The following is a 23,087-nucleotide window of genomic DNA, read 5'->3' as shown; positions in this document are numbered from 1 at the left end:
TTATGGTAATGGTGGCCAAACATTGGAACATTGGTTGTGGCATCTCAGTCTTTGGACATATGCAAAACCTGCTTGAACAAGGCCCTAGTCAACCTGCTCTAGCTCTCTCTGTTCTGAGCAGGAGGTTGGACTGGACAATCTCCAGAGGTCCTGTCCAGCACCAACCATGCTGTGATTTGGTGACATTTTTCATTTTGAGGACAGTCTGTGTTGCAGCTGGAGATGAGTGGGGCTCCCAGCAACTCTGCTTTGGAAGTGCTCAGCGTGGCAGGCAGCGGTCTCAGCAGAGCTGGGCACAAGATGCAGAACTGGCTCGACAAGAGAGGATTAGCAAGATTTTAGGGTCTATTCCAAATTAAAACAAACCTGAAGTGGTGGAACACTGACATCTTTGGGGAAACAAATCAAACTGTCCAATTCCATCAGGGCCAAGGCTGGTTTTTTTGCAGGATCCAATCATGCTGATGAAGATCAGGGATTCGGTGCTGCCTGGTGAAGATGATGTGACAGAGGCTATTGGCAGTGAGCAGTGGCGATGACCGGGGTTGTTTCTCTGTCTCCTTTATCACAGAGCCTTGAGACTTTGGCAGAAGGGGTTTCTGCTGCCAGAAAGTTGTGTGATATGTAGGTAAGTGATGAAACCGGCCCTGTGACTGCATCATATGCGTGATGGTGGTGTGGACAGGATTACAATGAAGCAAGCACTGCAGCGAGCACGGTGGCAGAAGTCCTGCCCTGAGCCAAGTCCCCAGCTGGGGCTCCTTTTCTCAGTGCCTTAACCATAATTGCAGCTGGATTTCTTAAATCAATGAATAAACAGACCTGTTGAAGCCTATCCCCAGGGGGTCTGAAAAAAGATCTGCTTGTCCCCATCACCCCCGCAGCAGCTGCTGGGAGAGGCTGAATGGAACGGCGCTGCGTGCAGACATGCCGGCCCTTTGCACGCGCGGCCGCCGGCTGCAGGAGGTGCTGGCCAGGAGCCCAGCGCCGTAAAGGGCAACGTTTCAGCTCATGTAGGCACAAGGTATGGGGCGGATCTGGTGTCATCCCTAAAGAGGCATCAGGTGGCTGCAAAGGGGAGGGAAAGATGCGGTACTTCGCTCCTCTCCAGGACGGAACGGAGAGATAAATTGGGTAATTACAGAGCTCGCCGCACTACGTGAGTTCTGGCTGGAGCGACTGCAGTCCCAGAAGTGTGAATCCAGGCCCTAGTGCCCTGGTGTCTGCAGCACACTGCATGCACAGGCTGGGAGCGTGGGTCCCGTGGCTCTTGGTATGACGTGTGGTCTGTGTTTCTGGATCCCCTTGTGAACGTCAGCATGGATTCTGCTCCCTCTTCTGCACCGCACACTCAACAAAGGTCCTCAACAAGTGTCCTTCTGAGCACAGGAAGGGAAGGAGACAATAGCTGGGGGGTACAGATGGTGCGAATTTGTTTTCATTTTTGCTCACGCAGGGGCAGGTTGGTGACAGCTGCAGCCCAGCTGATGTCTTCTAAAGCCACCTGTAGCTGAGAAGCCATAAAGGCCCGTTGTCGTGCCAAGGGACCAAGAGCTGCAGGATTGAACCTGGCTGGGTGAGAAGACACCTGGTCCCTGAGTAGGAAACATGCAATGACTCGTGGAGCTTCAGCCATGAGCCTTTCTTTACCTCTGTCCTCAATCCCTGAGTGGAGATGCATGAACTAGAGGGAAATGCCCTGGACAGAGAGATCAAAGGAACTGTCTCGGTGTTTACCGCATCCCGTAGCTTGGGCTGCACAGTACCTTTCTACCCATACTATAATTTTAGTTCTCCTTGTGCGGTGTTGGTCTGTCTGTATCAGTGCCGACCACAAGAAGAGAACTGACCCCTACTAAATCCCATAACAATTCTCCAGTGTCCTAGACTTCCTTACCTATGATCCATCCGAGGTCTGACAGCCAGCCGATAGCCTGGGCTTGCCCATATACAACCCTGCCCGTTGCTGTGGCTGTTTTTTATTTCTCCCCTGGGCTGACAGGCAGCTGGGCATGTTCAAAAGCCTTGACCCAGCTTTGTGCAAGAGAGGGAAGAAGGGGGATTTGGCCCGGCCCAGGGTGGTGGCAGAAGGTGGTCACAGTTGTTACACGGACTAATTGCACTTCTAACCCTTCTTTGCTGTTTAGCAGCTGCCCCCCACCAGGGACTCGTGTCTCAGGGTGGAATCGCACAAGGCTCCTGCTCCCACTCTGCACCCTGGTAGCCACCTTCTGTGTGCTAACTCTGACTGAGCGCAGCTTCCACCTGAGCTTTGCTGACAGATTTCTTAGGGAATAGTGAGAAAGATGATCTGTGACAAAACAGATTTATTTAAGTAAGGTGCTTAGGAGAAAATTTATCTTAAGTGATAAAACAGTCTGGTTTTTAGTTTGTAGCTGACATCTAACTATATAGAGGTGGCTTCAGGCAAAGTAGTCCTGGTAGCATGATTAGAGGCTGCTGAGATGTCTGCAAACAGCCGCTCGAACAGGCAGCTCTGAGTCCCGTGCCCCTGTCCCCAGCGCGGCTCTGCGCCTGGCTCAGCCGGCTGTCTTCCCTTCCACTGGCGGAGCAGGAGATGGAAGCAGAGCAAGGACAGCAACGTGCGGATGTTGGCTGACATCTGCTGAATCTGCTTTCTCCAAAGCCAGGTAGGGAAAAAGTGACAGCTTTCACATCCCCTTATTCTGCCATTAACAGTTATTGCAGCTGACACTCTGCCTTGAGGAATTCTTTAATCTTCCTCTTTGGGGCAGTAAATCTTGCAGAGGGTGCCAAATGCAGAGCTAACTCATAATTGTCTTCCCCAGGGGCATCCTGGGCAGGCTTAACCCCTGACAATTCCTTCTGCGGAGCCTCTCCCTGCTTTATCTTGCACCCCTCTCCAAAGCTACTGGATAACTTCTGGCTGCTCAGCCCTCTTGGTAGGAACCAAAACACGTTTAATTGCTTGTACCTTTATGATATGCTAAGGCTTGTGTCACGTACAGGTCAGTTCCCTGAGGCTCAAGGGTGTGGATGTGCTTACATCCCTGAAACTGAGCAAGATGAGCAGATGGCAAACCTCCATACCTTTGGACAGGTCAATACAGATTGAGCGCAGGAATTCCACTATACACCAGATTTATGTGACGGATCTGACCACCCGCAGACACAAGCCTGTCCTAGCGCAGGACTCATAGCACTATTGTATACAGCCACACATGTATCGCGGAGGCATGACAGCCATAGTCATGCTGTGCTCAAGGGTATAGATCACCCTAGCTGGGTGGTGAGAGCTGCTCCATGTATATGAGGCTCTGGTAATATTCCAGTGCTCATGCCGCTATGGACTAACATCCCTCCTGCTGAAGAAAGGCACATACCAGGGACTTCTTTCCTCCTTCAGCTCCTGAGGAGCTTTCAGGGATCTTCCATGTGTGGTACTGTTTCTTTTCTCTCCCTTTCTTGCTTCATCTTTCTCACAACCTCAGCCCTGCTTCTGTATCACTTGCCCATCCGCTATTTCGCCTTCATGGGGGTCATCCTGCTGCAAAAGAAGTATCCCTTGATACAAAACCCTGGAAGACTTTACGGTCTCAAGAAGCAGCAATACAGGGTGCTCAGTGTACAACCCAATGGCTCCTTTCACCTGGCTGGGAGAGGTGCTACTACTCGCTTTCACTCATGACTCATTTGAATCAGTTAATTTCCTTGCACCACTGATCTGGGGAGGTCTAGCAAGAAAAGGCACGCACTTGTGTCTTCAGGTTCCCCTCCCTCACACTCATACTGCTCACAGTACTTCAGAGAAGACTGCGGCACCTTTATCCCATCAGGACTGTTTATCGCTCAGCTAGAAATATAAGAAAACACTTGCGCAAAGAGCAGCTGCTGGTTGGGCACTGCTGGTAGCGGGGTAGGAGTGGACTTCAGCAGGCAGGTTGGGTGGCTTCTATTCCCAGCGTTGGAGGAGGTTAGGGCAGATGGAAGCTGGACCTCCTGGTGACTCTGCATGTCTTTGAAGGTAGCCATTGCCAGCCTCTGTTTGAGTTTACTGTTGCTCAGCTACCCCAGGAACTGCTGAACTGGTTGGTCTCTTCTGTACTGCTCCACAATGGAAATCTGGGGATTAAGTGGGAGCCACGATAGGCAGTGATTCTGCCCTGCCCCTGAGCAGCCTGCCACCCTCCCACTGGTTCCTGGCTGCACAAGGGCATGTCAGGAATTGGATAGGGCTGGCAGAGACCTGGCTGTAACAGGATACCCTTGTCCTTTCCTTCTGTCACTGTGGGAGAGAGATGAGGTTATGGCACATGGTATGTGGGGGCTGCCAGGTGGCACTGGCCGAAGGAATGATGGGACCTCAACAGGGGAAGGTAACTGGCCACCCACCACCACAAATCAGTTTGGTTCGATGGTTGGAAACCTCACTGATGAGAAATTTGGACACAGAGCAAAGTCCTGAGCTGGAACTCAGGTCACCCAGCAGGCTGGGCCTGGGAACAGTATTCGGTAATCCTGACTTCAGGTCTCCTTAACCAGTAGACACATCAATGTTCTCCCAGAGTTAGGCAAAGAATTGGAAGTCCTAACCCTGAGTTCTCATTTTCCTTTCCACCCCTTCCCTTCTTACCACTAGCTCCCACCCCTCGGACTTCAGCTTGGGACTCTATTCTCTGAAACAAGAACCTTGACTTCCACCTTGTCTTCAGTTTACAATTCACTGGACTCTTTGCTCTGCCTGAGTTTCAGTTGCAGTCGCTTTCCCATTGTACGTGCCAACACCCCATTGCCTCCAGAGGTCAGAACCAATATTTCTTGTTTTGATCTCACTACTCTGTGATTTCAGCCAACATATGAAGAATTTCAGTAGGACTTTCTGTGTTTCACCACCTCAGTCTAGCAGCAGACTGTAGTCCTCCTCAGAGTTCATGCATGAGAGACCTGGCCCTAATCTCTTCTCATAGAGGGCTATAATGAGTCTCACAGCTCTGGAAGACAATTCCTTTAGTCCCTAAGTAGGACTTATGTACAGTTTGATCAGTGCTACATCAGACCCCCCCGGGAGTCTCTGGGATGGCCCTATTCTCCACCCATAATGTTAATCTACACACTGAAACATTATCAGTTGATCTGGGCACAGCAGGAGCTGCCAGGGGGATCTCCAGGGTGGTCTGAAATTCATCTGAGACTCCTGCAGCAACTAGTCACACACTTAATTGAGAAGGTGGCTAGGAGTTCAGTCAATTGCTTGGTCTCAAGCTGTCTCACTGTCTCAGATCAGCCCATTGGTTCACCTACGCAGCTGAATAGCTGGGGAGTTCCCAGTTTAAGTATGCTAGGGGTGGATACAGAGCCCTGCTACCCAGCTACAACAAAAGTTATAACTCTAGGACAAACCCGAGTTTCATACTTGCCACTTAAATTCCGTATCTCTTGCCACAGACCAAATCACTATGGAAAGAATGACATGAAAGTTTAAGTTGGTCTTATTCAAAGACATTAGCATTTTGCTGTAGTTGCAATCATTTTTGCTGGGCTGGTTGGCTGATAATTAATGAATTCTAACAAAGATACCTATCTGCACAACCCCACGTACTATTCCACAGAAGCAAAATATTTGGGGCGTTTCTGTTGCTGGAGTTGTGTTCCCAGCGAAAGGAAGGCACCAAAAACAATACCTCTCTGCTTAGTCAAAACAATTTCCTCTGAGCATCTCCAGTAGTTCCTTTCCAGGTCACTTCACAACTCATTTCTCTTGTCTTGATTAAAATAGACTAGTCTATAGTTATGCAATTTGGATCTTATATCAGCAATGTTAAGCGCATACCTCAGCACAATCCATGTAGGCTCTAAGTTCCTAATGTTGGGGAAAGCAGGGGCAATAATGCCTGTACGGACCCAGGTCTAATTTCCCGTGTTCCCAGTTTTTGGCATGGCTACTCATTTTCCCAAGCTCTGATACAGATTTTGTTGTTCTTCAGTGGCTCTTTGGACTGTTTTTGGCTTGCTGGCAGAGGATGGCTGGGTAGCGTCCATGTGTTAGAATTATGCAGGGGAGAGTAGCAGGTCATGACCAATGCTCAAGCTGGATTAGGTTGGGTTTGACATCCCTGCTTCTAAACTTTAAGCTTGTTCTTAAGGTGTAAGGACAATGGCATGGGGAAATTGCTGTTTTCCCATAGGTAATCCTAATCAGATGATGGTAAAGAAAAAGAAAGATAAATGGGAAAACCTTTGCTAGAAGTGAAGAACCTTTCCTTACCGAGAGCAAAACCAGACCATTTGCAAGGCAGGCTCACGTTAGGATGGATAGTGTTCAGCTCCCTTTTCTGGCTCTTGTCTTTATTCCAGGGTCTCATGGGATGCGGCCAGAAATTTCCATGCTGATTCACAAAGCTGTTGCTTTGCAAATCTCCCTCATTAGCCTTAGCTTCATTGTCTTTGTGATTCAAACATGTATTTACTTCAGTGCTAAATCTGCTCACCATTTCATTGCCAGATCATTTTGTTGCAGTTGAGAACCGAGGGCTGCTACCTGTCAGCCTGCAGACAGGGAAGACCTTATGTAGACAGATATTGCTTAGGTTAAAAGACTAAAACTCACCCTTTGGCATAGCTCGTCAGGCAAGCACTATCACACCAGTCATGTCTGGGCAGTCACTAAAGAAGATAATTTCTTGCCTGTGTCCTGGGGCTGAAAAGAAGCATTTAAGAATAGAAAATTAGCCAATGCCTGTCTTGAGACAGACTTCACAGGCTCAGAGCTGAGGAATTAATTGGATTATCTTCACATCCCCACATTTTCTTTCCTTATAGTGCTGTCGATAGGCTAATGATTAGGGAATAGCTATGAATAGTTCCTGAGAAAGGGCTTTACAGCCTTCTCAAACCCATTTTTTCAGGCCTGCATCTTCACCGTGAGATTCAGTTATGTTAGTATGCAGAGAGGATAAATTTACACATTTTATGTCAGTAAATTGTACACAAGATAAATTCAACATGCCCAGATTAGGGGCTGATAAACTCTGGCAGCCCATAAACTGGGATACCTGTAAATGATCTCCTGCCCACCCTTTCTGTATCTGTCCTCCACGACGGAGCACAGCCTGGGGTACACGCTACTGGTCACCCAGGTCCTGTCTTCCACAGAAATCCGGGCATACAGACCAGCAGCCGACAGGACTAGGTCTCTGATTTGGACAATCGGGACACCAGAGCCACGGAATTACCTTCTCTGTGTGCTCGACAAGGCCTCTGCTATCTCATCTGTGGCACTACTTAAACCCTCCTGGGAGTTATCCTGCCTTCCTTTAATGACCTGGAGCGGAGCCTACAGCTCAGGCATGGAGGGAAGGATTATAATCCCACACTGCACTGCCGCTGGCATGCAGAGGTGCTATCCCCATTCTGCCTCATCCACAGAGCAATTTCCTGAAGCAAAGTGGGATCTGGTTTTTGCAATACCTTAAAGGGACTGTTTCACTACAGGGATTCTCGTTACCACATCTCAGTCCCTTGGATGCTCGCACTGCTGCGTTGCAGTAGCTGAAGCTTCCAGTGCTGGGAGCGCGCCAAGGATTCAAACGCCCATACCCACTAACCCCTGCCTCAGGAATCCAGATTTGCCTGGGACTTAGTAACATGACCTGTTTTCCACCAGCTCTAAACTGCTCCCTCCATAACTGAGTTTCATCTTCTCCCATGCCTAGTTTCAGCCAAGAAATGAAATCACTGCGAAACATCCACTGAACTTTGTTGGCCCTGTTAGCTTCTGCACTTCTACTCAAAAGCAATAATACTCAGTGCTCAGTTTTGAAAAAGGCACATCTCTGCTTATGTTCTCCACTCTTCCTAAACAAGCAGGAGCTGGAGGGCACATACTGTTTGCATTAGCAAAAAAGAAGAAATTGCTGCAAACTTTCTTTGTCAAGGAAGACAAGACAAAGCTGTGCTGATCTGTCCATCTCCTGGGCACTCACATGGTCCCAGCATGAAGGACCAAGAGAGCGAGCCTGACCCAGATCCTGAGGAGTCAGAAATGGAGCTCCCATGGGATTTGTAGCAGTAGCTTTTCTTAGGGAGTGAGTCAACCTAGCTGAAAAGTGAGGCAGTGTGACAAGCATTAAAAGGATGTGCCATTGCAACCTTGTGCCGAAGTTACCCAGAAAAGGATCTTTCCTAAGTGGGTTTTCAGTCATTTCAGTCACTCCTGCTTCCCCAGCGCTTGCTGCACATCACCTTCTGTCCCTCTGAGCTCATTCCCAGTCACTAGCACTTGCACTCACTTAACCTTAACTATTAGTGCTGCCCTTAAAGGCAGTGCTGGAAACTTGCCTTTCCCAGCCTTTGGCCTTCTTCCAATTACAAGAGACGTGTTAATGAGAAGACCTCATATCTAACCGTCTAGTCAAGGCACTTCCAAAATGCCAGCCAGCACAGTAGCTAGATGTGGAAAACAGGAAACCAGCTAACGTCAGCTCAGACCGAGACTCAAATTCAAGCCGCAGCAGAGAGAACCGACGACCACCTGGGGCGAGCGCATTGCGAGATGGTTCGAGGGTCCTCAGAGAAGCGTTACGTTCACTGGAAAACCCAGCTGGGTGTGAGGACCGTCAGGTCCTGCCCATGGGTTGCGGGGACACGTCCCTGGCAGCAGAGGAGGCGGTGGCGTACGCGTGGGAGAAAGGTCAGGAGATGGCAGAGGGCTTTTCGCCTGCGAGCTGGGTGATGGGAATGGACAGGGAGTGATGAATATGAGCAGCTGGCAGAGAAGTTCACCACGAGACAGTCCAGTTAGAGAGCGAGAACTCAGCAATTTTAATGTTGGAGAGGTTTTTTTACGATACTCTGAGAACTAGGTGCCATAAGGCACATAAATCAAAGCAGCTTCTTGAAACCGAGACAGGCTGAGCCCCTCGTGCCCTGAGATCAGAGCAGCTGAGGTGACACCGGATAGCCCCCTGTGTACATGGGCTCTGTTTGTGCCAGCAGGGAAACCGCTCCCTCCTGATCTGGAGCGAAAAAAAAAAAAAGACATTTTTGAGGAATCAGCTTGGTTACTTATGAGTTTTAGAGAAAGAGGCGGTTTTCTTTACATGGTGTAAAAAGTCACTATACTGTATCAGAAATCACAAAATCTTTAATTCAGACCAGACTTTTAAAAATTTGGGTTATATTTATTTTTCTTTTAAAAACAAACCATTTCAAATTAAGAGTGAATTCAAGAAAATCTTTTCAAGACTGGTCATTTAATATCCAACAAATAAAAAGATTTAAAGAGGGAAAGCAATGCTGCTTCAGTGGCATCTCTGTAAATTTTAATGAGTTAAAGCTTTTTTTGGTTATTGAAGTGGTACAATATTGACGCAAATATAAACCAATTTTATTTGTTTTCTGCCAGAAATTAGGCTACAGGAAGAATGCACTCTTCCCGTAACTTTGGACTATGTTCCAGGAAAAGAGGTACATTTAAAGGCCTCTTCAAAAGTCTTAGGCAGCAATGTAATTTTGACAATTGCCTTATGAGAATCAGAAGCAATCTGCCAGTTCACCAGTGTTAGCCAGTTATTCCTTGTCCTTTAAATCAGCTAGTTTTATCTATAACACAAACTTTGAAGAGCTTGCCTCAACATAGTTGTACTTAGATAATAAGAATGCCTGTACCACATCAGACCAAAAGTCTAATGTAATCCAACATCCTTTATCTCTTAAAGGATCTCATCCATTTATCTCTTAAAAAAATAAAGATAAGAACAGGGCAAGTGTATGGTGATAATTCCTCAAAGACACTTCCCACCTTTCAGCAGATTTTGACTTTTTCCCCGTGGATTTGAGAACCAAACTACACATTGGAGTTCGGGGGAGGGAATATATAGTCCTTGGCAGCACTGCCAGTTGGTGCAGAGAAGGAAGAAAGAAATCTCCCTTGATTCTGATGGGGGCAGAGAAGAAGTGAAGCTCCAGCCAAGTAGAATGGGAATCTCTGAGATATGACCACGGTACAGATAAGTAACCTAGTCCAGCATCTTAGTTCACTCTTAGCATTTTGCAGTTCCTCATTGCTGCTCTCTCTTTAGCACTACGTTGGAATACTTTGAAGATGGAGCTGATGCAGTTGTGATCTTTTCCTGTTGGCAGAAAACACTGTATTCCATTATGGGCTCTACTGCAAACAGAAAAAGAGTTAGAATCCACACCAAGCACTTATAATCGTGTGTTAGCTGTGCGACTTTTCTGAGAGGGAGAGAGGGCTTATGGCAGTACACCATCCCACAGACCTGACGCCTTCAGCAATCCTTGATAACGTTACTCTCACTGACATCTGTTTTCCTAATTCTAATATTTTATTCTTCTCTCCCTGACTAAATTCCCAAGTGCCCACATTCACTGTAAGCAAGTGATCAGACAGTGCTGATTTCCTTGAGGTTCCCCAGCTTTCCTTTGCTCACTCCGCTTTTGCTTGCACAGCCCTTCTTGCTCGTACGCTGCGGGAGAGCTGTCCTCCCGCTGCCCATCCCGAAGAGTAAGGGCTCCTTCAACGGCTTTTGACGTGCTCCTTTCCAGGCAACTTCTGGACACTGTTCTCCTCTAGAGCTCCTCAACATCACCGCACCCAAGCAAGAAAAGCAGAGCAGGTCCAGCGACAAGCCGGGAAGTCAAACCAGCATCAGTATCAGCACGGCACAGGCATAGCTGGGACATAGCTCAGGCGAGGAGCAAGGGCATGAGCCTGAGCTTAAATGCAGCTCTGGAGCAGAAGTGGGAGGGCTTCTCTGAGCTCTTTCTCACCCCCAGCATTTTCCCCAGCAATGTGGTTCGAGGTGACGCAGGTGTGCCGTACCAGAGCTGCCCTTCAGCACAAGCAGCCAAATCCTTGGTGGGGAGAAAGCGGAGCGCTCTCAGGACCCCGACAGCGGTGTCCCATGTTTGGCGAGCACCCAGACACCGGAGAGCTGGCAGAGACCGCTTTCTCTCAGTGCCTGTCCTGCTGCCTCACCATAACACAGTTATGTCCCAAATAACGCAGAGAGGAATCTCACAAGGATGTGGATTTTAGTGCACGTACACCAGGCAGGTATCGCAGGGTCCACGTCTTACAGAGAACGTACTAAAGCTTTACACCCCGGTCATCTGAGTTTAGCAAACCATCTCTCTTGTATCACAGAGATGAGCTGTTTACAAAGCAAACGCTGTCAGTCCATTTAATTGGCTCTTTAACATCGTGAGAAATGTTCTGTGGCAGAGGGTTCCTGGGAAACCGTCCAAGATATGAAATGGAGACGTACTTCTATGCAGGGAGGACAAACAAGGCTCGTCTCCCAGACCCAAACCTCACAACTGAATCATCCCTCCTTGGATGATGGTAAGAGTGCGGGGAATGTAATAACCATCCCCATGGCCAATATAACAGTAATTTTTAACAGTGCAAGGGACGGTCATGCCATTCTGCCATAGAGGAGAGCGGCTCCCATGGTGCCCTCTTTTCTGCTCAGCCTTAGCATAAAGACATCCAGCCCGTACCGTAATTTAGGTACGTCTGGGTCTAGGTATCCTAATATCCAGGTGTCTTGATGTTAGAGAGAGCTAGCAGACCCGCGTGTTAGCAAGGCTGCTTGACTTGCTCTACTTACGACCATACCTGTGGGTGCCTGCAAACTTGTCAGCTCAGATTGTTCGGATGGGAACTGCTCACGTTATGAAGCATCTTGCCCCGTGCAGAACCCAGTAAGAAATGATCAAATAGCAGGTTTTTTTCCTAAGCAAAGGAAAAATAAGTTTGTATTAAAAAGCATCAGTCTGTAGAGAAACAAGAATGTTGTTTCACAGCTCTGCTTAACCCTATTCCTGAAAAAAAATCCACTCAGACCTCATTTCTCTGCATCGCTGAGGGATGGCCAGGGTAAGGGTCCTAGGAAAATGTAAAAACTTGGATTTAAGAGGGCACATGGGGCTAGTCATGAAACTAGCTCAAGTAACTGAGCCCTTGAGGGGAATTCAGAAAGATTCAGGTCTTGCTGATGACATATGTGTGCCATGTCAGTGATGCTGGGAAAGACCTGCCGGGCTGCTTCAGCTCGCTTTTACAAAATCTGGATGGAATCTGCTGCGGCAGCCATACGCCTGTGTTGCCCTCCAGTGGTAAACCTGGCTTTTCCCCAGAGTAACTGAGTAGTACTTGAAGGGACTGGGGCGGCTGTGGCCCTCAGCCCCAAATACACGACTAGGCAAGGTTTTTATTTCCTGATGGTTACATGCACACCATGATTAGTCTGAATATCAGTGTTTGTCTCCCACAACCTTAGCGCTATTCAGATACGTTTGCTCTGTTTGACCAGAGGCAGACCGCAGCACAAAATCACAGTACTGGTATTCCCACTGTTCCGTCAAAGCACAAATTCTATTACTCCTGCTGTGAAAGTGTACCAGTTTGAGCTGCCCCTGTTTCATTAATTTGGTTTAATACTTTCAGTTGCGTGTTGCATGCTGTGATGAAAGTCGTTTGTCCTCCGATTGCCTCTGCGCAACAATTATTGACAACGCTAATGCTATGCATTTGTTATGTTGAAAAGCAGAAGAACAAGCCTCTAAATAAAAGACTTCCTTTCCTTACAATTTTATCAAAGTTCCATCACCAAGCTTCAGACTTTCCATACTAAGATCTGGTTGAAAATTAAAAAATATTTACATACATACATACAAAACCTTTATTTCAATAAGTCAGATCAGGAAAACCACATGATTTCACAATTTTTAAAATTGTCCCATGTTCCTAGAGGCTTCTGAATTAGGCAGCAGTTTACAGTTAAAACCTGCCCTTGGAGGAAAAAAACAAACCCAAACCAACACACCATCACCACCTAATTCTGACGAGGTCTCAGCTCACACATCCTTAGAAACCACCAGCACATTGTGCTGAAGATCTGTCCAACATTATCGACTGTAAGCTCCAAGCTGCTGTGAACCAACCCCCATCCACCATCCGCAGAGCATCACCACACCTTCCCCCCCTTTCCACAGAGCCCTCCCTCCTCTGCCTCCCCAAATTCCTGGTCAGGACACCCAAAAGCGGAGCAGAAGTGGTGGGCAGTACTGCCTGTTTCTTCTTTGCATCACACGTTTTAAAAGAGTTACAATTTCTAAGCCATGCTGAAAGAAAACTTAACTGAAGCAGAGCTGGTAAGTGAAGCTTTGACACAACTTGGGAACGGGATTCACCGATGCGGATGGGACAGGTGTGCTGGCTCTGGCTGCCGTGGAATTAATTTTCCTTATAGTAGCTGGTACAGCGCTGTGCTTTAGATTTGTGACCAAAACAATGCTGAAAAACGAACTAATGTTTTACCTGTTGCTGAACAGTGCTCGCGCAGCAGGCTGGGAAGGGGCACTGCCAGGTGGTTGACCTGAACTAACCAAAGCGACAGCCCACGCCATCGAACACCGCGCCCCAACAGAAGGCTGGGGGAGAGGGGACATTGGGAGTGATGGCGTTTGTCTCCCAAGTCACCGTTCCTTAGCGTGCTGGAGCCCGGCTTTCCTGGAGGTGGCTGAACACCCGCCTGCTGGTGGGGAGTGAATACCTGGTTTTGCTGTGCTTGTGTGCACGGCTTTTGCTTTCCCTGTTAAACTGTCATCTCAGCCCACAAGTTTTCTCACTTTTATTTACCCTTCCAATTCACTCCACCATCCTGCCATGGGGGAACGAGAGAGCTGCTGCGTGGGGCTGAGCTGCTGGCTGGGGTTAGCTCAGAAGCACAGGGGACAGGAGTTGAAGGGGAAAAACTGGTAACACACAAGTAACTGTTTTCTCACTTCCTTTCTATCACATATACAATTTCACTATGAGGTGGAAGGGATGTATCAGTACAATTAAATTACTCCCTCTTAAGTTCTAGCTACGCCTGTTCTCTTTCTGTGTTACTGAAAAAAGTAAGAGATGGCTCCATGTGAGCCAACGTATTTATGGGATTTTAGATTCACAACAACCATGAATTGATTGAGAATGCCAGACTTCGGCAGCAGTAAAACTGATTAACTGTTGGTGTCCGCTGAACTGCATGTAAACGAAGCTAATTTGGGAAAAGGCAAAAGAGTAACAATGAAACACCCAGTACTCATTTTCCAACACTGAAAACAAAGCTTTGCAGGGTTCTTCCTCAAACAGTTCTGGAAATATATTTTATTATAACCAGTCCTGGACCTCTCCCACCATAAAAGTCAACTTATTTCTGCCCTTCTTCCTCTGTCAGCGCTCAGTGAAGGACTTCGTTTGACTCAAGTGTTGTATAATCACAGCTAATGATTAGAACAAGACCTGCTAGCTAACAGCAGCCAGTAAAAAATAAAGTTTCCTCTGTACTACCACGCTCTGAAACTTTATGCAGGTGAAATGTAACGCAAGTAATGTTGAGTTGATATTTTCAGTAATTCCCTATCTTTTGAAATCTGCAATTAGTTCTGGTCTACCACTTGTTTCTTGCTAATAATTTCACAAGCAAGGCACCTTACTAGTAAATTTACTCTACCATTCTAAGATCATACTTGGGAGTTACAAAGCAAGTGCACTCAATTCTGGTAGTATAGACAAAAGTTTTGGGAAAACCCCCCACTTGGCTGAATGTGTATACCCCTGAAAAAATTCCTCCTTGCACATAGATCAGGAACACACTTAAAGGGTGCCACAAGAGAAAAAATGGAAGCAACTGGAAGCATGAAATACAGGTCCTTTAAATCTTCAGACTGAAACTTCATACTTGATATATTTAACGTATGAGAACTACTGGAGGCTACAAAAAGTTTCTGCTTGCTTCCCTGAAGACTGACAGACCTCTTAAAACGAGAATCTGTGGGCTTTGCTCACAAGCAGCTAATGGAGTTAGCTGCAGGAGCAATGGAAAAGGACCCATGGAATTTTATTACTGCATTATCAATGTTTTTTTCCTATACATTCAAGAAGTGTTTTTGCTGAATATTCACACCCATCTAAGAAAAGATGCAACAATACTTCTGAAACAAGTCTTGAAACCACCAGTTCTAAACTGTGTTTTATTTCCAACAATTAGCCATTACAGTATCTGAAGCAAGACGTGTCCAAAATAAATAGCGGAAGATGAAGCATCAGAATACTACCGTCTTCGCTACTGCTGTGGCCCCCTTAATGTTTTCCTTGCTTTTTGACCTTCACTCTTCAGATTCTCCAGGCCTACGGATATCATCAATCTTCAGAATCATTCTAACCACCTGAGTCGCCAGAGAGATCTGCTGTTTCTTACCAATCAGGGTTTCAATAACATGCTGCTGCTTCATATCTGCCAAAAAGAAGCAGAAGAGTTAGATACCCTCCTCAAATCTAGATATAACATTTAACCTCAAATAGTAATTTCCATGTAGCTTTAAAGAACGTTTCAAAATTGTTACTCTTGGCCACCATAGCTGACAAACAAATCTGTACAAACTAAAGTTCTGTGTGGGTTCTTGCCAAAGATCTTAGAACATTAAGATCCAAACTCTTTTCCCAACTAAGCCTTCCCCAGTTGTAGCTTTTCATCTTTCTGCATTATATTTTAAGAGTACAGTTTCCGATACAAATATTAGAAGCATCCTAAAGGCTAAGCAACCACTAAAGAAGTGGAAGTTCAAATGCCATAAAGCAGAAACACCTAACCAAAGAAGGCTTATGAATTTACATAAACACAGTGTCTTACATTGTGTTCCAAAATTTACCACCTCTTCTGAAAAAGCAACAGACTAGGAGTGTGAAAAGCTTATGTCCAGATGAAAGTAAGTTTTCATACACTGGTTTCTTAGTCTTCACATGCTTGTCACAGATCTATTTATGCACATGTACTGGTGTGAACAACACTACCTAAAGACATTTCCAGCCTTTTATTTACTTCTTCACAAGCCATTTCTCAAAACAACTGTGTGCAGGGCTGTGGTGTAAAGTGGATGACTAAAACTGCAGTATTTAAAACACAGCCTGCTCTTGCCTCACAGTGAGTAACACTTATTCCTGTACCACAAGGTCAGCCAACATCTTCAACTGATCTTGCTGCCAAATAAAGGTTTTCAAGGAATTATACATTTTCTGCCTGGTAGACATGCACATATTCCTCCACCTGCATTACCATTTATTATGGCAAGAGTTCGTAACTGAAGTGATGCACAGGTTTCAAAAATAAAAGGCGCGGGCTGAGAGGCAAAATAGTAAGCATTTTGATCTTCTGAGAAAGAAAACCCTGTCACGCTCCTCCTTCACCACAGTGCAGTTCTTACCATTTGTTCCTTTCTGCAAACAATCAATGCCGAGGGCAGGATTATTTTCTTTCACTTGCCTAGCCCGCACTTCAGTCATAGTCTGTATTGGATTCATACCGCTGTTCTCCGCAAGTGCCATGGGGATTACCTCCAGGGCATCTGCAAAAGCTCTCATGGCATACTGTTCCAAAGATGGGCACTAGGGGAAAAGACATTTAAATTCATACAGCTATAAACTCCAATGTTAGCAAAAGCAGATTTTCACACTAGCTGTAAAATATATACATGATATGCAGATTTTCTTGGGAATATGCATCTCAATAACCGAACGAATGCCTTTGGATGGTAACTACTTGCAAATTAAAACAATTTCAAACTGCTCTTATCATAAAAAGAAAAAGGTACTTGTAATGACTTTTTACAGAGAGGAGAAGGAACACTTTTAACATTGGTTATCAGCACATGTCAGGAAGTTCCATAATGTGCACTTTCTGGAATCTCTTAAGATGGACTTAAGCCTTATTTACCCTTCATAAATTAAGGAAAGTTGTTAACTGTTCCCTTCTTACCTTATCTGCTGCTTCACTGACTGCCAAGGCACAAGAGATTTCAGCTGCACCACCACCATACACAATACGATTATCACGAACAAGATTCCGGATTACACACAATGCATCATGAAGAGATCGCTTTGCTTCTTCAATAATCTGGAATTATAGAATAGCATGTATTTTACAATATAGACAATGGAAGCCTATGGAGATGTGTTTCCTAATACAGAAATGGAAACTGCAAATAAACTGTAGGATCTTTTCATGGTTCTAATGCAGTTCCACTGCTGCTATGTTACACTATTTCAAAATACAAAATGTTAAGACACGCAGTGGCAGAGAAGGAATAAAAAAAATACACACCTTTTCAATGTTATTTGTTAAATCTATAAACTGAAATGACAAAAACTTACATGATCACGTTTTCAATCTTGCATATTTCCAAGACGCAAAACACTTAAATTTAAATGCCAACATTTTCACACTGCAATTTATGTCAACTCCCAACTTCAAAAGATGTAGAAGGATTTAACAAGTTATGCTAACCTTTAAAGCAGTATATATTAAAGAACTCTTCAGACTAGGGGTTATGTTCTTTTCTCTCTAAGGATTTTCAATCAAGGTAGGACTTGACCTATACTAAATATAGTTTAACACTAACAGTACAACCATGAACAAGGTTAAGTACATAAGCATTTAAAATGGTCTCATTCTGGGGGCAATGGTGGTGGGGGTTTAGTTTGGGTTTCTTTTTTTTTTAACTGGACTAAATCAGAAGTGACATACCTAGGTCTATAATAAAACCAAATCTTTCAAAAATGCTAGTATGTTTTTACGCATAAAAGTGACCCTCCAATGAGAAAAAAACCCCCAACAAATTAGAGCATCCACAGGTAAAATTATTTCTCTATTTATGAACTATATGGTCTAACAGTGAGAAAACAAAGTTACCATTCAAAAACACAGGATCTGAATCTAACAAGCTACTTCTAACAGTCACGACTGCCTACAAACCTCCCCTTCTTCTATTTGTCCACACTGCAAGCATAATTTAGACAAAACCAAGAAGAGTTAATATGCTTTTGAAGGAAACTACACATTCTGCAACTTACGTATCAAACACTCATAACATCTAAGCATCTCACCATTTTATTTCCTCCTCTAATGAAAATGGTCACAGCTCTGGAATTCTGACACTGTTCAATGACAAGCATTCTGTCCTTCGTTGTTCCAAAGGAGATCTCTCGGACAATACCCGCAAAACCCAATTTCTCTGCCGTGAGTTCACAGAAGCGAGGAACAATGCGTCCTCCAGTTGCAATGGCGATTAACTGAAATTAAGCAACCATCAGTTATTTCGAGAAGACTTTTCCATTATGTTTTTTGTAACATAAAACTAGTGGAAGAGAATCAGTCAAATGCCTACTCCAAAACATTATCTTTCCATCACTTCAAAGTATTTCAGGTGATGCCTTGTTTCTGCAAACAGCGAGACTAAAGCAGAAACATTCCTAGCCACATAAAACTTTTAACAAGTAATATGCATACACTCCAGTTATAAACCATAGTCCCATTCATTGTAGGTTCTTCCCATCGACCCCAACAATTTTCCTCCAATACCCACCCACACACGATTACGCAGTTCCACCCAGAAAGCCTGAACTTTTAATTCGTACAGCGTATTACCTAACAGATGTTTGAGAACTGGTACAAAGCCCAATTTTAGAAGATTTTACTTACTTCTATTTCAGGTCCACCAACCCAACGAACAGCAGGCAGCTCATTCTGGAGCAGCAAGTGATTTGCCTCATCATCAAAACCCCACTGGCAAATAGCAAGGTTTGCACCAGTGTCTTTTATCTGAAAGCAACACACAACGTCAACCTCCTGAGAGCTAACACAGGAATGAAAAACAATTTCTTCATGATTTTAATTCTCCTCATTTTTGCAAAACATAAGTCTGAAGAAGAACCATCTAGCATACATAGAGATCAAAGTAAATTTCAAACCAGGGTGGTATCTCTTCCCTACATAAACTTCACTTTATTCATAGCCTTACAATCACTTGTACGTTGCCTCCTATCAGGATTATTAGCTCATTTCCAGTAATAAATCCATGCACTACACTACTCTGTGTAAAGGCTGTGAAAAACATAGAAAACAGAGAAATAATCTTAAAGACTACCTGTTTCACCATCTCTTCAAACTTCTCCTTTTCATATTTCTGCAGTGCCTTGTAATCTTCCACAGATGTGACATCAAGCTTATGCTTGGTTTTAGGCTTAGGTGGTTCGAACGGACAAGTAAGGATTGCAATTTTAGCATCTTTAAGCTCCTATACCATTAAAAAAAAAAAAAAAAAAAGTTGAGTTTCTACCTCAGTAACACCTCTTTCTTATATTTGCAAAACATAGACATATCTTTAATAACACAGGGACAGGAAGGAACATGAAGATCATCTGACTTATTCTAAAGTGAAACTAACTATACCCAAGTAATTCCATCAAAAGTCTCTATAGCCTACTGTCCTGGTTTTGGCTGGGATAGAGCTCATTTTCTTTCTAGTAGCTGGTATAGTGTTATGTTTTGGATTTAGGATGAGAAGAATGTGGATAACACACTGATGTTTTCAGTTGTTGCTAAGTAGTGTTTAGACCAAGTCAAGGGTTTTTCAGCTTCTGATGCCCAGCCAGCAAGAAGGCTGGAGGGGCGCAAGGAGCTGGGAGGGGACACAGCCAGGACAGCTGACCCAAACTGGCCAAAGGGGTATTCCATACTGTGGAATGTCATGCCCAGTATATAAACTGGGGGGATTTGGCTGGGGGGGATCGCTGCTCAGGAACTAACTGGGCATCGGTCAGCGAGTGGTGAGCAATTGCATTGTGCATCACTTGTTTTGTGCATTCGAATCCTTTTATTATTACTATTTTATTACTGTTATTATTATTATCATTATTATTTTCTTCCTTTCTGTTCTATTAAACTGTTCTTATCTCAATCCACAAGTTTTATTCCCCCGCCCCAATTCTCTCTCCCATTCCACTGGGTGGGAGGAAAGGGAGTGAGTGGCTGTGTGGTGCTTAAACCACGACACCCACTTAAGAACAAATTCCACAGCTTCAAGATACTGTTTAAGCCCTTAACAATCTTTACCAGTGATGTCTTTTTATAGTTTAATGTTTAAAAAAAAAAAACCACAAAAAAACCCCCGAAAAAAAACTTCAGTGACATCATTATTTGCCCTATCCACCATGACCAGTGAGAATACTACATACTTGTCATCATAGCCACCTTTTATGTAGTACATGACTGAAATTTTCTACTAGGCTTCCTTTTTCTAGGATAAATCATGTCACCTACTAGAAAAATATTTTAGAATAGCAGAAATTTTAAATTGCCTCCATCTTTCTTGAAGTATGCTGCACAAAGACTTAGAGACCTTACCTACACCAAGTATATTAGGACAGCTTCTGGGGCATTCAAAACAGGGCAACATGGCAACTCAAAGTTTAAGAAGCATTTCCTGATACTGAGTTGCATTAAGCATCTAAAACATATTACACACTATGGATGATCATTTCTGCTTCTGCATAGAACTCTGCACCTGTCCTCACTTAGTTGTACAGTAATTCCCCCTGCCCGCATTTCTCAAGATTGTTGTAAATTCTAACTCGGTCTCTTCCAACATGAAGAATTTAATGCTCCTCTCCCCCTTCTCTGTTAATGTATGAGTGAAAACCCAAGCCAAACCACAACATTGTTTAAATACTTAAGAAATGCTAGGACAGCATTTGAACTGAGTTAGACAATCTTATTTAAGCCATTACAGATGAGACATACACACAGGGACATCACTTACTTTAGGCATCTGTGGATGACTGAAATCTTTATCCACAATCACTCCTTTAACCAACTGTGTATCTTCCAGTCTACCTCCCACTTTGCCTTGTACTTTGATCAGCTCAAAATCAACATCTTTACGTTCCATATCTGCTACTGTCAGCACAGCATTAACAGCAATTTCTGCCATTTGTCTGTGACAACGATTAACTCTAGGTTTAAAAAAAATACAGTAAGGTTGCACTACATTTCCACAATTTGGAAGAAAAAAAAGTGATTCTATAAATCTCAAACACAAAAAAGTATCATTATAGCTAACAACTTTTATATGCTCCATTAAAAGAGGAAGTCCCGCTTGTTCGTTCACTGAAATAAAAGGTGCTACATATGGCAGAAAACAGAATATGCAATATGGTTTGTCTAAGTAGTCTTTGTGGACATAGTCTCAAGATACAGATTTAAAACAAGTGAGGAGAATGAACTACTAATAATCCATCAAAACACCGGGATTTCTCCCTTTGGCTCAAGTATTTTTAAGGGAAACTTAAATATTCTTCTGAAGTTTTTGTGACTTACACTTTAGAGCCTAGCGTTGTCTTTGCTGTCTGGATCAGAGGTTCAATGTTCTGTGGATCAACTGTAAAGCTGTCACTGATTTTGTCTAGATGCTCAATTGCAATGCGGGCTGCCTGCTCATAACCATCTGCTATTCTGATAGGGTGAATACCACGATCTAGTAATTGCTCAGCCTGCTCCAATAACGCTCCAGCCAGAACTATAAGACAAAATTTCAAAACAACATGTACGCTTCCACAGATTGAAGCATCATTTTTAAAGCATTATCAAAAGATTAAAAAGTATGACTTCTGATTTTTTTCTGTAATATTTTCACAGTTCAAGGTTTCTTAAATGACAAAATAACCATAAACAACCCCCTGCTTGCTATGCTTGGAAAGAAAACTGCATTATGTTGGACAAAAAAGAAGCACAGGCGCCAAGGCCGGACAGATAGAAGATTATGAAGAAAATTATGCAGAAAAATTTTGAAAGTACAAAGAGGAGTCTCAACATTAACTTAAAATGTAGGCGTACTTAGAAAAGACACAAAAACATCTTCTGGATTGAAAGACTCCTAACACAAAAACTGACAAGAATGCCGAAGCAGTAAATACTCTAAAAACATGCTACAGAAAAACTACTGTTACTTCATGCAAAATTTCTTAAAACAGCTGAAGAAGCTTGATTTTAAAGCTGGAAAAGCCAAGTTAAATTTAAAATCTGTTCTTACCAACGACTCCAGTAGTTCCATCGCCAATCTCATCATCTTGAGATTTAGACAGCTCCACCATAAGTTTGGCTATCTGGTGATCCACATCCATCATATTCAGGATGGTAGCACCATCATTTGTCACAGTCACCTCACCATCTTTGTCCACCATCATTTTATCTAAGCCTAAAAAAATATATTCAAAGCATGAAGCAAAATCTAGAAAATCCGAAAAAAACAATTACTAAGAAAGAACCATTAAAATTATATTTCATTATTACCATTGGGCCCAAGGGATGTTCTCAGAGTACTTGCTACAGCCTTTGCTGCCATTATGTGAGACTAGAAAACAAAGGTGAAATAAGTTAAATCACTACCACACATCCCCAAATCGTAATATTAAGCTAAGAAAAATACAGGGGATAAAAAGCTAACATAAATATTGCGATTTAACTGACAACAGCCAATTATGACTACAAAAACACCCAACAAAACCAAATCAACACATGCATAGTGGTTTTATGCCAGAAACACTTCCCGTGCCTTTTCTTGCACAGCTTGCACTTGCACCGCTAAAGCACGCAAAAGCCGAGCAGCTAAAATGACAGCCCCGAGGTTTAAAGCAGGGAAGCAACAAAAGCAAGCAACGCTAGAAGAACAAGCCAGTATAATTTCGCTCCACTCTTCCGCCAGTTATTTAAATCCCACGCATTCACACGCGGCCGCCTCCTCGCTCAGCCACGGCCTTTTTTTGGGAACAACGACAGAGCTTCAGACCCGACACAGGGCAAAAGAGAAGGACTGGGCCCCCCTCAGCCCAGCAGGCTCCATCCTCCCGCCGAGGCCTAACGGCGCCCGCTCCCAACGGCGGCGTGGCGCGGCCCGGCCCTGCCGCCCGCGGACGGACCGGCGGCCCCTCGCTCACCTTGAGCGCCTCAAGCCCCATGAGGCGCGTCTTGCGCTCCTGGTCCTTGAGGATGAGGAAGGGCCGCCCATACTCATCGAACGCCAGGGTCCCCATGGCCGACATGGCTGCCGCTGTCTCCCACACACCGGGCGAGCACGAGCCGGAAGCTGCCGCGCCCGCCGCGCCGTGACGCGAGCGCGCTCGCCCGCGCAAGGCTCCGCGCCTGCGCGGAAGGCAGGCCGCGCGACACATTTCCCGGGCGGGACTTATGTGGCGCCTCCAG

General features: G+C 44.6%; 1 protein-coding gene across 2 annotated transcripts; it reads right to left on the bottom strand.

Moving 5' to 3' along the window:
- Positions 1–11,721: 11,721 nt before the first annotated feature.
- CCT5 (chaperonin containing TCP1, subunit 5 (epsilon)) lies at positions 11,722–23,001 on the bottom strand. Of its 2 annotated transcripts, XR_774606.1 has the most exons (12): positions 22,823–23,001; positions 22,179–22,239; positions 21,919–22,083; positions 21,207–21,405; positions 20,650–20,842; positions 18,976–19,125; positions 18,531–18,650; positions 17,936–18,121; positions 16,809–16,946; positions 16,258–16,438; positions 15,112–15,290; positions 11,722–11,740 (listed from the first exon to the last, which is right to left on the bottom strand). XR_774606.1 is itself a non-coding variant. In XM_010571435.1 (11 exons), the coding sequence occupies exons 1-11, from the start codon at positions 22,925–22,927 to the stop codon at positions 15,163–15,165; spliced, it is 1,626 nt and encodes a 541-aa protein (XP_010569737.1). In that variant the 5' UTR covers positions 22,928–23,001; the 3' UTR covers positions 15,001–15,162. The 2 variants fall into 2 exon arrangements, 1 of the variants encoding a protein (XP_010569737.1); XM_010571435.1 differs by lacking the exon at positions 11,722–11,740 and having other exon boundaries at positions 15,001–15,290.
- Between the last annotated feature and the right edge of the window lie 86 nt (positions 23,002–23,087).

Source organism: Haliaeetus leucocephalus, unplaced genomic scaffold, assembly GCF_000737465.1.
Source record: "Haliaeetus leucocephalus isolate CR32 unplaced genomic scaffold, Haliaeetus_leucocephalus-4.0 Scaffold328, whole genome shotgun sequence".
Lineage (NCBI taxonomy): Eukaryota > Metazoa > Chordata > Aves > Accipitriformes > Accipitridae > Haliaeetus > Haliaeetus leucocephalus.
Note: the sequence above shows the minus strand (reverse complement) of the source record. Positions and strands in the feature narration are given on the sequence as shown.